Source organism: Mauremys reevesii, linkage group 7 (assembly GCF_016161935.1).
Source record: "Mauremys reevesii isolate NIE-2019 linkage group 7, ASM1616193v1, whole genome shotgun sequence".
Classification (NCBI taxonomy): Eukaryota; Metazoa; Chordata; order Testudines; family Geoemydidae; genus Mauremys; species Mauremys reevesii.
Genome location: NC_052629.1, coordinates 14,435,450 through 14,453,722, shown reverse-complemented (window position 1 = coordinate 14,453,722; position 18,273 = coordinate 14,435,450). Strand labels below are relative to the sequence as shown.

Sequence of the window (18,273 nt, the reverse complement as noted above, 5' to 3'; positions counted from 1 at the left end):
GAAATTACTTTTGAAATCTTGCTGAGAAACGATTCAGTATGTTCCTCCGAATTAAAGTGCCAGACTGTTGTTTTATGCTGCCCGTGTCTGAGAAAAATTAAAAACAAGTGTAGAGTTGCTGTGCAGGTTTTTAAGGGCTGCTCTTACTTTGGGTATTGGTACAGTCTCTGCCCAAAACACATCACCTGGTGAAAGAAACAGGCTTCTGTAAATGTTTACAGTGAGCAGCAGAATGGTTTGGATTATATATTTTATATTTTAAGAGGCCAACCTAGGCTTTACCTAGAGGTAAATTCACATTTTATAGTCCCCTTTTTAATATAGGTTTTAAAAAACCCTGTATCATGCCCTGCTTGCAGCTTACTTTAATTTTCCTCTCAATCCCTGACCATTACAGATGCATTTTAAAAGTGTGTATATACAGCACAATGTGTCTTTCTGTATGTATACATCAACTGTACAGTACGGTATCTGTGTTTAACTTTGTTACCTTCAGGGTGCCCCTTCTCATTATGGGGCCCTGTGAAAGTGCTTGGTTGGCACGTTATTTAATCCAGGATTGAACCTTCCTATATAAAAAGGGCAGATGCTGTTATTATTTTTGTGACTCTTAAGAAGGACTGTCATAATTGCTACAAAGGATGATGACCTGTGCTCCTCATGAGATTGCATGCAATTGAGTCAGAGATCTGAGTGTGTTGCATTAGTGATGAGCTGCACAAGAACTCTTGTTTAGAGCCATTAATAGCATTTGAGTCATTTATAATGACCATGTGGCATGTTTGCAAGTGGATACCGCAAGACCTGTGCCCCTGGAAAGACTTTTCTGTACCTGCGTCTATGTATTACCAAGGACAGTTTAACAAAAGCTGCTATGTAATAATTAGACTTGGCAGAATTAAACTTTAATTTTTGATGGATAATATCTGTTTATTTTTAAGCTTTTTTTTTTTTTACTTTTATCTATTTAAATGTTCACAGTTGCAGGGAATAATGGGGGGAGTCAGACAAGAATTATTTAATGACAGTAGATGTTGAGATTCAAAAAGTCAAAACTTGATAACTGTTAAAACAGAAATTGTCAACATCTCATGTCAAACTATAGAAAGTAAATATCCTTACATCAAACTTTAATAATTTTTCCAGCAGCATTTTTCTTTGTCTATCTGTAAATTTTGATTATCTTCTGAGGAAATATTTGTATGTGTATATGACAAAATCGACATTTACCCGATAAGATAATCCTTCTAAGCCTAGTCACAATAATTAATTCACTGCCTAGTGAATACTGGTTGAACTGAAAATAATTGAAATAGAGGAGGGATATGTTTAGGTCTTAAACTCTGAGCTTGAATCTTGCCACTTTTAGAGCATGATACGAGACTAATCTCTCTCATCAAGCTTTCATCTAAGAACAAAGTTGTGAAATGGCCACAGCTGTGTGCGCTAGGATGTGTACCACCTAGATCTGATTCCTCTGAAGTCAGCCATTTAATCTGTTGGGAAGAGGGTTAAGAGATTTGCTCCTCTTCCAGGAAGCATCTGATCTCTTTCTAAATGGATTCAGTGGCATCCAGATAGACAAGGCTGGGTGCTTTAGGAATATATAGAATAATATAATCCATTCTATATGATGCTAAAATGGGAAAATGTTAATTGGAGAACATAATTAAGTAGCAGTAAGAGATTCTCTTGTTTGGGACTTGTGAGCGATGGTGCATCATCCTATAGATGTAAGATAATTGGTATGACTTGGTGATGAATTTCCTCATACAGAGACGACTGTAAAGATGTGTAATGGAGCACGCGCCTCCAAGTGACTGGGAGTGGTACCACAGTCCTTTTCTCACCCCTAGTGTCCCTTGCAGGCTGCCAGCCAACCTTGGGAGGTCTTCAGTGGCCTGGCCCTCTGGCCAAGTCGCAACGTGTGAGTGAACCCCTTCTGCTGGGATATTAAGGAGTCCAATAAATAAATAAACTGTCTCTCTGCCCTTGCTAGGGTCTACAGCTCCGGTTTAGGGACCTTTAAATGCAGCCCCTTGTTCGGAATCTCAAATAAGCCCTGTACCACTTTACCTATGGTAGCGAGGGGAAGTCAGGCCTGCCCACTATTCCAGGTTCCAGCCCAGGGACTGTATACACAGTAGCTCACATGCTGCTCAACTTCAGTCCTTCACTGCTATTTCCTAGGGCCTCTTCCTACCGGGACCCTTTATCCCCAGCCCTATTTCAGGGCCACCATTCTCAGGTCCTTCTCTCCCAACTAGGTTAGCTTAGCCAGCCATAAATTCTGACTATCAGGCTCCTTTGGCCAGAGAGGAGCACCCTTCTTCACTCCACTGGTCCCAGCCAGAGTTGACCTGCTGAGGCTTTGCAGCTCCTTTTATCTGAGCCTGCTGGGCTCTGATTGGCTGTTGTCAGCCCTTGGAGGACCAGGTCTCTCTAGCTTCCAAGATGGATGCTCCAGTGAGGCTTCTTTAGGCAGGCCTGGAGGACTTACCTTTGCTACTCTTTTCCTCCCACCCTGCTGCTTCCTGGGGTGGGATGTGGCAGAGCAGCGGGGTCTCCAGTAAGGGGCCATGAAGGCCTGGTACACCCCATCACAGTGTGATGCTGTGTTTTTGTGGGTGCTACCGTTCTGGTAAGGATTCAGCCATCTGCAGCTTAAAATGCAATCTCTGAATGACTGTTCAGGGAAAAGTATGCAACGGGCAAGGAACAAGGCACTAAATTTAGTTGAACTAACGACAACTGCTGCCTTGTTCTTGGTGAATTAGGCCACTTTCCTTTGACCCATAGAATTAATAAATGCAGCACTTGGCACTTTGTATAGAACATATCCTCTTAAAAAGGTTGTACAGGTTGAACCTCTCTAGTCCGGCACCCTGGGGACCTGACCGATGCTGAACCAGAGAATTTTCTGAACCACAGGAAGTCAATATTGTAGCGAGCGGGTCTCTTTTTATTTTTATCTCGCTGAGGCGAATAAACGGAACAACGCTTGCAATGCTGCCTAGGCAAGGCTTACTGGCTCTCTTCGTAACAAAGTGTCGTTGCACAATTTTACTGTATTGGCACAAGGAAATAAGTAGATAAAGCATGAAAAACATAAAATGAAATCATGCCGGACCACAGATGTTGCCAGACCAGAGAGTGCTGTACTAGAGAGGTTCAACCTGTACAGCTATTAACTAATTAATAAAATACCATCAAATTTGATACTGTCCTTAGCAAAGTACAAAATTAATATCCTTTAAAATATGAACCACAAAATAATAAAATGTTATGAACAACTAGAGAACACAAAGTCTTTGATCCATACTGCTCACCTTTCTCATTTGTGTCTATTGTTATAATAAGCAGCAGCCCGTCTACTTAGCAAACGTAGGTAGGGGTCCTGTTCCAGAACTGGGTACCTGTTCAGGTTTGACATAAAACTACAAGGCTATAATGCATCTGCACCCCAAAGTTATGACAAAGTATAGTTAAGTGTTCCCACTCCATGAAGTCAGTTCTTCTTTGGATCAAGCAGCAGGCCTGAGAGTTTGAAACCAGAGTTGATCGATAGTTTGGCAGAGAGTTGGAATCTTGCTCCCTTCTTCCCATGGGACTACCAAAATAGGGATCAAGCATGGAATGTGCAAGTTGTAATTTAGCCTATGATGAAGGGGATCATTTGTTGGAACAGTCTGAAAATAGTGCCAATATTTAATATGCTGAATGTGTACATATGTATGGAAACACATGGCTTTAAAGTGTTTTTCTTTATCTTGCTGAGCTGCAGCGTGGGGGGTTAGTTTTGAAAGTCTCCAAATTGGAATCTGGATGTTACCTAGATGAGGATCAAAGTTCTCAGCGTTACATTTTAACTCTTCTAAACAGAAAGAATTCCCTCTTCAAATTTGGCATCAAAATAAAAATCAAGTGCACAGGATGCAGAATTGTGTAAGGGTCAGAGGATTGGGAGTTGAGATACCTGGAGGAAATCCTGGTCCCATTGAAGTCTATGGCAAAATCCCGTTGATTCTTGTCCCAACTCTGCCACTGGATTGGTGCTTGAGCTTGGCCAAGTTGCAGACATTCGGTCCCACAGAGTCTCTCTATAAAATAGGAATAATGAGACTTAGCGTCCTCTGTAAAATATGTAGAGATCTTTGGATGAGGTGCCCTTTATCTTTATCAAACTATTGTTCTCTTTAAGCCTTCTTTAGCTGTGGTAGTAGTTTCAGTAGATTCCCCCTAGCCTGGCTTATGCTTCAAGTGTTGATTGGGATGTTCTGCAGATAATTGTCTCACAGGTGGTAAAGTCAGAACTAATTGATCAGCTAGTTAAACCCCACCACAGATCAAATAATCCCTTCAAGTAGTTCTTTTGCCTTGTCAACAAACACTTTGTTTGATATTTTGGTGCTACATGCAGGTTTCTGTGCTGCTGAAATGTGCTTTAATTAGATGGTCCTCTTCATTCTGCTTCACTCAGTATTTTTGGTCCTATCCTGTTTTGTTCCCTTAATTTAGGGCCTGATCTTGCGAATACTTAAGCATAAGTATAATATTTTAAGTCAGTGGGACTACTCATGTGAATAAATTATTCCCATGCGTGATTACAGGATCAGGCTCATACATAATAAGCATTTTTTTGGCTTAGAAATCTCCTTTTCTCCATATTGTAAGCACCATGCACATTATCTGTGATGCTAAGAAAGTAATAAAGTAGAGGTAGTCGAAAAACCCAGGCAGTTTTCTGTGAAATTTTTTGAACAAAAAGTTTTCACTCAATTTTTTGATAGAAAGTGTTTGATTTTCACAGGAAAACCTTGAAATCAAATAAAATTAATTACAATTTTATCTGTTTTTTCAAAATCTAGTGAGTGGCTAAGTTGCAGTGTTTAATGTTTCATTTTGCCACTGAGTAGGTTTTCAAAAGCTGAGGTAGTTTGGAAAAGTTAGAGTGCACAAAGGGAACCCTCCCCAAATTATAGCCATCATTCATTCCTTTAGATTTGTTGGCAAAAAAGGAAGTGAAAGGACAGAAACCTGGAATTTTGAAATTTCAATTTTTTTTCAGGTTTTGAAAACAAAATTTTCAATTCTGAAGTAAAAATTTTTATTTAGCTTTGAAACTTGTCAGGAAAATTTCTCACATGAAAAGTGTTTTTTTGACAAAATACCATTTTTCAGCAGGAAAATGTTTTGACTGAAAAACTGTGACCAGCTCTGTTAATAAACACACTGTATGCACCTTAATTTCGACTGCTAAACATTTTTCCACAACAGAATTATAGAGAAACTTCTATGCTGTTTTCTCGTGTTTTGTCTTTCTTTTCAGAGATGACTAAAATTTCACTGGGAGCAACTATTCTGTGTGACTGAGTGACTTTGTTGTTGTTGATCAGTGGAATTATTGGTTTCAAGACTCCATATGCCAAATTGATCTCTGGTGTAACTTTGAAGTTCCCAGTCCTCATTTTTCTTTACCTTGCCTCTCCTGTAAATCACAGACACCAGTGCAAAGTGAGTGTAAAATGCTACATTATGGTTTTGTAGCATATTTCAATCAAGAAGCAATTTTTAAATGTACATATTTGTAAAGTTGCTTCATTCTAGTATAACTAAAAAATGAAATCTTGCTAAATATTAGCCCACCAGATAGCCTAATAGTTCTTATATTGTGCAAACCAAAATAACATGGCACAGAAATTAAACCTTTTAAAAGTGCCTTCTGCTCTTGCACAATAACTGCTTGCTGGATTTTCAGTATGGCTTTTTTTGAGATATTTGAGAAGTTTTCACTCTGCTTCTAATGTAGTGCCTGCAGTAAACTGCAGACAGCATCAATTATAGGCACAAAAGAAAGCATCCAGGCTACCAAAAGATCCTGGGTGAAAAAATGGGGGTGTAAAATAGAAACAATTTTTCTAATATGTCTTTTATTTTCCATAATATGCGACCCAGAATGCCACCTCAATGGAGTCAGTAGGGATCTGTGTGGCCAGATCACTGGGTCCATGCAGACCCTCACTGAAGTCAGAGAGGTGCTACGTAGGTGCCATGGTGGAGCTCGTTGCCATATCAGGGTCAAAGATCCCTTCCTCTGTCAAGTAATGAGACTCTGTCGACATTAAATGCTATACAACTTTACCTGACTCAAATGTCTTGCTCTCCCAGGCAGACGATAGATTTTATACTCTGGTGAGGTGTGCTCCAGAAATACCTGTAAGCAGTTAAATTATTACTCTTCAAAGATGTGTTTTCTAGATGAGGAGATTAAATACATAAAACAAGTATATGTAATATAATGGGTGACCAAGAAATCCTGCCAAAGATTCAAAATTTTGGATGAGCAGCCAGCTTTAAATCTGAATTTCTTCTTTGCTTTTGGTCAGTTTGTGGCACAGTTTTAGTATTGTTTAATTGGTCATTTTAACATATATTTGTAGGACAGTATGGCCCTTGATCATGTTTCAGTGTGCAGAAGGGAATGCAAAGTGGCCGTGCATACCCTAGTCAGAAATACAGCCATCTACCCATCTTAGTGTTTTGTATAGCACCCATCACTGTAGTCAGGGGTGAAAGTAGAAATAGGGACTTACCAGTACGGGGCTGGGTTGGGGCCGGCTCTGGCCCCCAGAAGGGGCGGGGCCTGGGGTAGAAGGGGCGGGGATGGGGGGGTCAGAGCCAGCGCCCAGCCTGCCCTGTACCGGTAAGTGCCCTCCCCTCCCCTGGGGACTCCGGCAACAATTTAAAGGGCTACTATGACCCGGGCCCTTTAAACCGCTGCTGGAGCCCCCAGCTGCCGCTGCTACCCTGGAGCTCTGGCAGGCTCCGGGGGCTATTTAAAGGGCCTGGAGCTCCCCTGCTTCTACCTCCCCGGGCCCTTTAAATAGCCACCGGAGCCTGCCAGAGCCCTGGGGTAGCAGCAGCAGCCGGGAGCTCTGGCAGCAGTTTAAAGGGTCGGGGCCATAGAGGCAGTGGGAGCCTCAGGCCCTTTAAATAGCTCCCGGAGCCCTGCAGTTACTCCAGGGCTCTGGGTGCTATTTAAAAGGCCTAGGACTCTCCTGCTTCTACTGCCTCGGCCCTTTAAATAGCCCCTGGAGCCCTGGGGTAGCGGCGGTGTGGCTCCAGCGGCTATTTAAAGGGGCCCAGGGCCATAGAGGCAGCGAGAGCCCCAGCCCTTTAAATAACCCCTGGAGCCCTGCTGCTGCTACCCTAGGGCTCCGGCAGCAGGGCTCTGGCGGCAATTTAAAAGGCCCTGGGCTCCAGCCACTGCTGATAGCCCCAGGCTCTTTAAATTGCTGCCTGGGGAAGCCGGGCCTCCCCCGTACGGCATACCGGTTCTTGCTGGTACGCCGTACCGGGGCATACTGGCTTACTTTCACCTCTGTCTGTAGTATATAAGTACTGCACAGGACAATTAGTTCCGTGTAGTGAGGTCTCTAGAGGAAATCTCTGATCTATTTGCTGCACTATGCTCTCTGCTTCCTTCTTTTCTAAAGGAAGGTGAAGAGGACCAGGATTTGTATTGAAAGGGTGGGGTAAGGCTGACTTAAACCTAATCCTGGCCCACTACTCAGTAAGTGACCATGAGGAAGATAAACCATTACTTTGCTTCAGACAAGAGTCATTGCAGTTGTTGCAGGATGCTAACTTCTGCTGTGTTGTGGTCCCACACCCACACAACAGTCCCTGTTTTTATGTAAGTGGAGGACTGGAGCCTGTAGTCATAGTTTTCTCTTCATTGGCTGCTTTCAGTTCTTTAGTGCCTTTCCCACTGCATAGCTCTACCCAATGAGGTGATCTTTGTTGGCTTTTTTAATATTAAGGCCACATCGATTCTCTCTCTGTTTCTGCATTCGAATTGCATTTGTGAGTCATCTAGGCTGCATCAAAAGTTAGGGCTCGTCTACACTAGAAGTGCAACAGTGTGCAGCTGTACTGATCAGCTGTGCTGCTAAAGCATGTCTGGTGAAGACGCTCTGTGCTGACAGGAGAGCGCTCTCCCGCTGCCATAATAAAACTACCTCTGCAAAAGGCGGTAGCTATGTTGGTGAGAGACGTTCTCCTGCCGACATAGCACTGTCCAGACCGGCGTTTAGGCGTTGTAGCTTACGTTGCTCAAGGGGGTGGCTTGTTCTCACCCTTACTGAAGTAAGTGTGAGTGTAGACAAGGCCTTTCAATTCAGTAAGGTAAGTAGTTGCCCCTTTTTATTATCAACCTCATAATAATACATCATGTAGCCCAACAGAAACATAGCCCAACAGAGTGCTGGATAGAAACTTGATACAAAACTCAGCTACATAAATAAATACACAGACATCTGATTGCATTTCCTTTTTTTTAATAATATACCGTAAAGTCCAATAATAGTGGATTGGAAGAAATAGTTCGTCAGAAAGTTGTGCTAGTAACTTTGGCCAGAAAATAAGCAGTGAGGGAAATTGTCAAGATTTCATGGAGCTTTGCATTCATAATAATTTTGGTCATAAATCATTCTGCTGAACAAGAGATCAATTTTTCAGCAATTTGGGAACAATCACTGTACTCAGGGTGTGTTTTTCATAAATGATCGAAAGTGTCTCCCACAGGATAAACACCGGCTGCGCAAAACCCAGCATTCTCATGAGAAATCTCCTCTCCTAGTTACACTCGTCATTTCTGCTACAAAGATCGGGTTCTCTTTGGGCCAATCCTGGATTCCTGGCACACCCACTGACTTCAGGCACAGCCCCATGTTATTGGCAGCATAGAGCTGCAGGGGTAGATCCTTGGGAAATTTTATTGCAAGAAAGCAGAATTCTCCCTGGAGCTCTCCAGCAGACAAAGGGAAGTACCCTCTATATTTGATCAGTGCAAAGGCCTGAGCAATCCCTTTTGAGGGCCCAGTGGCCTATTGAAAAGGCTTAGAGTAGTGACACCCACCTGATTATTTCCCCCCACATCCTCCAAACCAAAAGTATTAACATTTGGGAAAGGGAAAGAAGTAGACAGTTCAAAATTAAAAGGGGAACAATGGCTTCAAAGGCAAGTTGTTGGGAGTATCTCTGAGCCCCATTTGTGCTAGCCTAAAGTCACACCATAACGCACCACCTTCCCTGTGGAGTAGGTATGGTGACTGATTACATAGACTTGGGTTGAAATTCACCTCCCCACTGTGTGTGTCTCTCTCTTTTTTACACACACACACACACACGCGCGCGCGCGCCACCGCCAGATAAAATCTACCACCTGACAATTAGATTGGGCATGAGCCTCTCTATGGTTGCTGTTACAGACCCCGTGTTCTTTTGGCTCCTATCCCAGTGACTGAATTTCTCATCTAGTGAAAAACTGACTGCGTAAGTGCTTGTGTACCAAGTGAGCTGTAATCTCTTAAGAGAATACTAATTTAAAGCATCTATGAACTTTAATTTCCGAGTGTTGCAAACACACACAATTTTAATAATAAATGACATCGTTCCCTTAACAAGGAGGCACTTTATGCACTTAGCTATTGTAAACTTCCTCTCACCCCGAGTTTCTTAACCAATGCTAGAGGATTCACTGTGTTTATTATTATTATTTATCTGGTTCCAGTTAAGATGGGAGACTTTACTTAACCATTCAGGTTTTTTTGGGCATGTGTGTTGTTTTTGGCAGATGTATATTGAACAAAACAAGATGAAAAGACAAAGTCATCTGCTTCTGCAAAATTCTGCTCCTGATCAGCAGCTTATGAAAGCTTTAGATGAAAATGCCAAGTTGACCCAAACACTGGAAGAAGAGAGACATCAACACCAGCAAAAGGTAGTATAAGATTTTTCACCTACTGTAGGATTTTAGATAGCTTCTCAAAACTCATATTAATTGCCATTTATTAAATGTGCTCAGGACAGTTAAATGCAGAGGTCTGGTCCCTGCCCTATCCCCTGTCTCTTTGGGTCGTTGATAGGGTTTGAACACAATCTGCAGCATTTACGCCCTGATTCAGGAATGCATCTTTCTTCAAGACAGCAGGTAAGCACATGCATAACTTTAAGCATGTACTTAAAATTATGTCCTGAATAGGGATGAAGTTAAAGATGTTCTTTCCTGAATCAGGTCTTGAAAGACTGCTCCTTTAACACTGGAGGTAAAGGAATGACCCCTCTAGCTGGTAGGTGTAGTAGGCACTTAACCCTTCTGTGAACCAGCCACTAGACACTAATAAAGGCATGTGCTAGTATGGATTACCAAAGCAATAGGAGACTCAATGGATAAGTTTGAGTGTTGCTTTTTAAATTAATAGGGGTGATATGATGTCACATTGACATGCGTTAATATTTATGTGCCTTGGGAAAAGCAGTGATTTTCAGGAAGGATTTAAATGAAGAGAAGGCAGGATCCAGGCATCCTGCAATGGGAAGGTGGTTCCTGGTTCCAAAGATGCAGGAAAACGAGAGCAGTAGAAGGAAGTATAAATCCCACAGTATCGAGGAACTATAGAAAAATATAGAAATTATACAAAATGCTGTGTATGTGGGTGCTGTGGAAAATCCCAGAGTTATGAAAGGCACGAGGAAGATGGCATCTCTGAAGTAAGACTATGTAGTATGGTATCTGTGGATCTATGACCATTTCCAGCAGCTGAGGAGCTGCACCTATAAATTACTTCAGTTTTCAGTGTGTGTGTACCGTAGGGCAGTGGTTCCCAAACGTTTTCGTCCAGGCACTCTCCACCCCTCACACACACACTCCTCCACCTCCCCACCCCGGAAGCCACAGTGGAGTTGGGGCTATGGTCAGGAGTGGGGCTAGTGCTGCAGCTGGGGCTTCGGCTGGGAGTGGGGCTGCAGTCGGGGCTAGAAGTAAACCCACAGTTGGGGCTGGGGGCCGGGGGCTGCGGCTGGGATCAGAGCCGGGGCCGGGAGCCGGTGGCTATGGCCAGGGCAGACCTGGGCAGGGCCAGCTTTAGGCCTATTCCACCAATTCCCCCAAATCGTGCCCCGCGCCCAAGAGGGCCCCGCGCCCAGTGAGAATCCCTTCCCTGGCTAGAGGCGCCTTTTTAATTTTTACTGACCTGGCGGCGCTCCGGGTCTTCAGCGGCACTTCGGTGGTGGGTCCTTCACTCTCTCCGGGTCTTCAGCAGCACTTCAGGTCTTCGGCGGCACTGAAGGACCCGCCGCCGGAGCGAGTGAAGGACCCGCCGCCGAAGACTCGGAGCACCGCCCAGTGAGTACAAGCCCCACGTGGTTATTTTAAATTTTTTTTTAAAGTCATCCCTGCCAGGGCCCTGTCAAAACTGTTCAAATTGGGCCCCGCACTTCCTAAAGCCGGCCCTGGACCTGGGGGTGAGAACTGAACATCGGGGCAAAGCAGGGCTGGGTGGTGCTCCCTCCTCACCCCCCATGGGGTCTGGCCTGGGCCCTGCCGTGCCCCCTGCCCCACAGTTTGGGGACCACTGCCATAGGGTAATGCTCAGTAGCTGTACTCTCACAGGTACAGTAAAGCTAAAGATATATTCACTTAATATATTTATTTAAAAACATACTTGAGGTGTAATAGCCGGCTTATAGAAAATCTCTGATTTTTTTGTAAACTAGACCAAATTGTATATATTTAATAGCTATGGAAGCGATTGCTTCAACGTACTTGAATGTTGCCACTCAATCTGATGTCATTCTGTAGTTCATCCATTGTCAGCTGCATGAACTGCGGAAGGAGTGAGTTTAAATTATAACCTTTAAACAGAAGCAGTTAACTAAAAAAAACCCCACATTAATGTTCGCTTCAAATGAAGAAGCTGTGTTCAAATAAGATGATTAAATCTCTAAAGAAAAAAGTGTGGCTGTCTTTCAAAACTGTTTGCTTAAAAAGACGTCTCATGTATATTACTGCAGTTTACAGTGTTCCTGCTTATCTCATATTCTAAAGGCCTACGGTGTCTGGTAGATGGTCCAGCTATTCATCAAGGCAAAAGACAGAATGAGCATTTATTTTTTATTGTAACAATGTCCAGTGTTTGCCATCCGCAGGTTAAAGAATTAGAAGAGAAGCTAGAAAATGAAGCACTACATAAGGAGATCAGTTGTCTACAGCAGCAGCTGGGACTTCTGGAAGAAGATAAAAAGGAGTTGGAACTAAAGTGGCAGAACTCTGAAGAAAAAGTTAAAAACCTAAAGCATTCAGGTAAAATAACTTAATTAAATTAAGTTTAGAAGTGAAATTCTCTCAAATGTTACTGGTGCAGACCTAACAGAATTATACATGATACTTTTGAGATGAAGCCATGAGCATCTGTGCATAATTTGTGTTTCACAGCATGAAGTTCAATGATTCAACTCAACATAATGTCTAGAATCTATTCAGTAGAAAAATCTTTAAAAATTTTGTGGCATTGTGATGAGGCATACAAACCTCACTGGAGAACAAGGGGTTAAGGAACAGCTCTGGTCCCAGGCAGCCCTGTCCAGCCACACTTGAGGGCCTGAACAGACTGGAGGCAGAGGCTTTAAAAAGGGAAGCAAAGCAGGTCAGAGGCAGGGGGCAGTGGAAGGGAACAGATGGCTGTGCTGTGGGAGAAATGTTGCCCAGGAACTCATTGCCTGAGACCTGACAATGCAGACCCCTGCAAACCTATAAAGGAGAGTCAGGTGACTGAGTGTGCAGGTCAGAGACTTCTCTGATTTACTGTGGGAAGCTAAAGGAGGCTTTCTTAGGAGATGGCCTGGGGGGCAGCTATGTAGCACTGCAAGATAGAGTGTAGCTGCCCGTCATAGGGCCCTGGAATGGAGCAGTGGATGGGGTGGTCCAGGGTTCCCTTACCCACTTCAAGAGGATATTACAATTACAAGAACATTCACCTCGGTTGAGAACCCAGCTGGAAAAGACCTTGACTGTTCAAGGGCCTAGACCCCAAGTCCCCATGTTAAAGGGAAGGACTGGAAATTCTTGGAGAGATGGGGGAGGCACTGAAAGAGGGGACTATGTTTTCAAGAGGAAGATGGCCTGCCGCACTCCTGCTTGACCACTAAGCAGCATGGTCGGTGGTTGTTCACCTTCCACAGGCATATAAAATTAAATCTTTAGGTAACGCCAAGTCTACAATAAGTAAAGATTCAATGCAGTGTTTACATGTGAAAGGATAATCCTTTTAAGTTCAGCTGAAACTTATATCTTTCAAGACATAAATAAATAGAACATGAGTGTTCTGTTAATTCTTTCACAGAGATACACACATAATACACCATGGCTTATCACAGGGGTCGGCAGCCTTTCAGAAGTGGTGTGCCAAGTCTTCATTTATTCACTCTAATTTAGGGTTTTGTGTGCCAGTAATACATTTTAACGTTTTTAGAAGGTTCTATAAGTCTATAATATATAACTAAACTATTGTTTTATGTAAAGTAAATAAGGTTTTTAAAATGTTTAAGAAGTTTAATTTAAAATTAAATTAAAATGCAGAGCCCCCCGGACCGGTGGCCAGGACTCGGGCAGTGTGAGTGCCACTGAAAATCAGCTTGTGTGCCGCCTTCAGCACGTGTGCCATAGGTTGCCTACCCCGGGCTTATCATGTAGCACCCCTATTGTACAGATGATGTTGTGGGGGGGTGTTCTCATGTTTCCATATGTGGAAAAATTCCATATGTGGAAGTTATCAAGCAACTTAGGAAATCACACAAGCATTTAGTCTTGATCTAGCAGTTATCGGTGAATTTGTGGGAAAGATTTAGCCCTTCAGACTGAGTTGTGAAAAAACAACTCCTGCTGAAGTAAGGTTTTTTCCTCATATTACAGGCTCCTCTGATACTGACATTTAAAAGGTAAATACTGTATTCAGAGCTTTGCACAGGGAATTAACCACACAACTCCTGTGGGTTTTAATGGCTGAAATCCATGGGAATTGTGTGTCTAATTCCCTGTGCATCATGCTAAACGTTTATCCCCTTACTATCTGACTGAAAAAAATTGTCTGGCTTTCTGACTGTTATTTGTCCAGTTCATAGGCTAAACCAAAGCCTCCACAACACTGACAAAAATCACTTACAGTATGTACAGTATGGAACAACTACTGTAATTTAGTTATCAAAGTCTTATATGCTAGAATGGTGCCTGACCAGCTTACAGCATCATGCCTATTAAATGCTAAAAACTGTAATTTAACTCTCTTTATTTAAAATTGCCATTTCATAATAAATTCAAAATATAGTTAGCAGCTGGTGAACTACTGTTTAACTCTCCAAACACAGCTGGAATGTGTAGATGGAAAATGTCAGAGAGAAAAAGCATATCAATGTGGTGGTGTGAGCTTCTGGAAAAAATATTTTACAATTTCGTGTGTGTCAAATTAATCATAGACTCATAGAATTTAGCTGGAAAGGCGTATTAGATCATGCAGTCCATCTCACAATCAATGTGGGATTGTTAGGTGCTCACTTACCATGATGATAAGCACACATAAGCAGATAAAATTCCCTAGAATATATTTTCTTAGGGCTCGCTTGTTCAGTCTATTTTTAAAAGTCCCAGGTAACATGGTTGTCATGGTATTTTCCTGATAGCCATCCTAAATTTGGTATGTGATTAAGTTTAAAAACCAGAAAACTAAATAATTCCTTTCCATCCTTTGGTTTTACATCTGTCATATCATTATATTCCATCATCTCCCCTCTGAGTCATTGGTTAGCCAAGCTACACATATTTAGATAGTTTAGTTTTTCCATACATTTTCAACTTTATGATCATTGTTTTTGCTCTTCCCTAAAGAATTAAGTGAAAGTCCTAAGATGCAGAGAATTGAACACCTGAGTAAGTTTCCCATTGTTACAGCATGTCTCTGAGAGTGGGGAAATTGAAAATTGATCCCAGGCTTCCACAAGATTCTGATTCTGGCACAGTTTGTTTCATGTGCAATGTGAATAGAAGGCAACCAGATGTCCAAAACATGTGAGATACACGTGGAAATACCATTATTTTCTACCGGGGATTGTGTGTGCCTGTCATATGCAATGCTTTGAAAATGTAAACTAGGCTGTCATTATTATACTGACACTAATAAGGTCATTCTGGTTATTGTTGGGTAGGCATTTTCACTATAAGTCAGATCAGATACTCAACATAATTAAAATTAACAACAACGGGGGAAGGAGTGCATGCCAAAATAGGGAAAGATCAGGTTAAAGGATATTTAGATAAGTTAGAAGTACTCAAGTTGGCAGGGCCTGATGAAATTCATCGGGGTACTTAAGGAACTAGCTGAAGCAATCTTGGAACTGATAGCAGTTGTCTTTGAGATCTTGTGAAGGACAAGTGAGATCCATGAAGACAGGAGAAGGGCAAACATAGTACCTATCTTTAAAAAAAGGAGCAAAGAGGATCTGGGGAATTCTTGACTAGTTAGCTGAGCTTTGATACCTGGAAAGACACTGGAACAAATTATTAAGCAATCATTTTGTAAACATCTGGAGGATAAAAGGGTTATAAGGAATAGCCAGTATGGATTTGTCAATAACAAATGATGTCAAACCAACCTAATTTCCTTCTTTGACAGGGTTATTGGCCTAGTGAGTAGAGGGGAAGCAGTAGATGTGATATATCTTGATTGTAGTAAGGCTTCTAATAAAGTCCGTGATGGCATTTTCATAAGCAAACTAGGAAGGTGTAGTCTAGATAAAATTATTATAAGGTGAGTGCAAAACTTTTTGAAAGATCGTACTCAAAGTGTAGTTATCAATGATTCACTGCCAAACTGGGAGGATGTATCTAGTGAAATTTCTCAGGGGTCAGTCCTGGGTCTGGTACTATTCAATATTTTCATTAATGGCTTCAATAATGAGGTGGATAGTGTGTTTATAAAATCTTCAGATGACACCAAGCTGGAAGGTGTAGCAAGCATGTTAAAGGACAGGATAAGAATTAAAAAAAGACTTGATAAATTGGAGAATTGGTCTGAAGTCAACAAGATAAAATTCAATAAATACAACTGCAAAGAACTTCACTTAGGAAGGAAAAATCAAATGCTCAAATACAAAATGGGGAATAACTGAAAGGTGGTATTATTGCTGACAAGGATTTGGGGGCTATGGTGGATCACACATTTTATATCAGTCAACAATATGATGCAGCTGTGAAACATGGTACTATTATTCTGGGGCATATTAACAGGAATGTTGTATATAAGACATGGGAGATAATTGTCCTGCTCTACTCAGCACAGGTGAGCCTCAGCTGGAGTACCATGTCCAGGTCTGCATGCCACACTTTAGGAAAGAGGTGGCCAAATTGGAGAGAATCCAGAGGAGAGCAACAAAAGTGATAAGTTTATAAAACCTGACCTGTGAGGAAAGATTAAAAAAACTGAGCCTGTTTAATCTTGAGAAAAGAAGACTGGGTGGGAGGGGGACTGATAACAGTCTGCAAATATGTTAAGGGCTATTATAAAGAGGATGGTGTGATGGGTTCGGTCACAGAGACCCCCTTGGGACTGTCACCTGACCTGCGGAGACTGCCTCAGAGCCAGTTTTCTCTGCCACTTTGGGTCTCCAGAACCCTGTTTTGTTGAGCTGATCTGCTGCAACACAGACCCAGGGTCTGACCCACGCCCCCAAAGCTGCAGACTTAACTGAAAACGACGTAGCAAGTGCTCCTGTCTCTAGCATCCAGACACCCAGCTCCCAATGGGATCCAAATCCCAAATAAATCCGTTTTACTCTGTATAAAGCTTATACAGTGTAAACTCATAAATTGTTCACCCTCTATAACACTGGTAAAGAGATATGCACAGCTGTTTGCTCCCCCAGGTATTAATTACTTACTCTGGGTTAATTAATAAGCAAAACGTGATTTTATTAAGTATAAAAAGTAGGATTTAAGTGGTTCCAAGTAATAACAGACTGAACAAAGTAAGTTACTAAGCAAAATAAAATAAAACACGCAAGTCTAAGCCCAATACAGTTAAGAAACTGAATACAGGTAAATCTGACCCTCAGAGATATTCCAATAAGCTTCTTTCACAGACTAGACTCCTTTCTAGTCTGGGCCCAATCCTTTCCCCTGGTATAGTTATTGTTAGCTCCAGCTCAGGTGGTAACTAGGGGATTTCTCCTGATTGGAACCTCCTTTGTTCTGTTCAACCCCCTTATATAGCTTTGGCACAAGGTGGGAATCTTTGGTCTCTCTGGGTCCCCACCCTTCCTTCTAAATGGAAAAGCACCAGGTTTAAGATGGATTCCAGTACCAGGTGACATGGTCACCTGTCCTGAGACCCCAAGCCTGCCTTCTTCCTGGCCTGACTCACAGGAAGGCTTGCAAATAAGCAGAGCCATTTACAACCAGTTGTCCTAGTTGATGACTCCTAGTTTGAGCCATCAAGATTCCAAACCACCATTAATGGCCTACACTTTGCATAATTACAATAGGACTTCAGAGTTATATTTCATATTTCTAGTTTCAGATACAAGAATGATAACATTTATACAAATAGGATGACCACACTCAGTAGATTATAAGCTTTGTAATGATACCTTACAAGAGACCTTTTGCATGAAGCATATTCCAGTTACATTATATTCACACTCATTAGCATATTTGCATAAAATCATATGGAGTGCAACGTAACAGACGTTGATCAATTGTTCTCCGTATCCACTGAAGATAGAACAAGAAGTAATGGACTTAATTGTCAACAAGGGAAATTTAGGTTAGATAGTAGGAAAAGGTCCTATATAAGGGTAATTAAGCTCTGGAATAGGCTTCAAAGGGAGGTTGTGGAATCCCCGTCATTGGAGATTTTTAGGAGCAGGTTGGACAAACATCTGTCAGGCATGGCCTAGATTTACTTAGTCCTGCCATGGAGCAGGTATCTGGATTTGATGACTTCTTGAGGTCCTTTCCAGTCCTATATAGCTATGATTCTATGGGGAACCCATAAGTCAGGCTCTGATTCAAAAAAGCCCGTAAAAACATGCTGAAGTCCATCCCTGTTCAGGCCAGAATGGTTTCCTGAATCAGAGGCTCAAGCCCAGGCTTACTTGGAAATACGTGAGTAATCCTGTTGAAGTCATTTGAATAATCTTTAGTGTTGGAGAAAATTGTTTGATGTGGTGAATATTGCACATGATTTTCAGTAAAGATATGCAGGTGCTGTTCTGTATGATAGTAGGTTCTTTACGAATGACTATGCAGAGATTATTTAAACCTCACATCACTCATTTACATAAAGCACAAAGTGGATTTGAATGTGCATTCACTGTACTCCTTTTCCCTTTTACATATTTTATTATTAAAAAGGGCACCATGAACATAAGATTATCAGATGG

At 42.0% G+C, this 18,273-nt stretch overlaps 1 protein-coding gene across 3 annotated transcripts in view; it reads left to right on the top strand.

Annotated features, from left to right (window-relative positions):
- SHTN1 (shootin 1) overlaps positions 1-18,273 on the top strand; it is a 101,770-nt gene that overhangs the window by 54,267 nt on the left and 29,230 nt on the right. For all 3 annotated transcript variants that reach the window (XM_039546303.1, XM_039546302.1, XM_039546304.1), the window contains exons 9-10: positions 9,638-9,784; positions 11,992-12,145. In XM_039546303.1, coding sequence (XP_039402237.1) covers positions 9,638-9,784; positions 11,992-12,145 — 301 coding nt within the window. The remainder of the gene's footprint in view (positions 1-9,637; positions 9,785-11,991; positions 12,146-18,273) is intronic.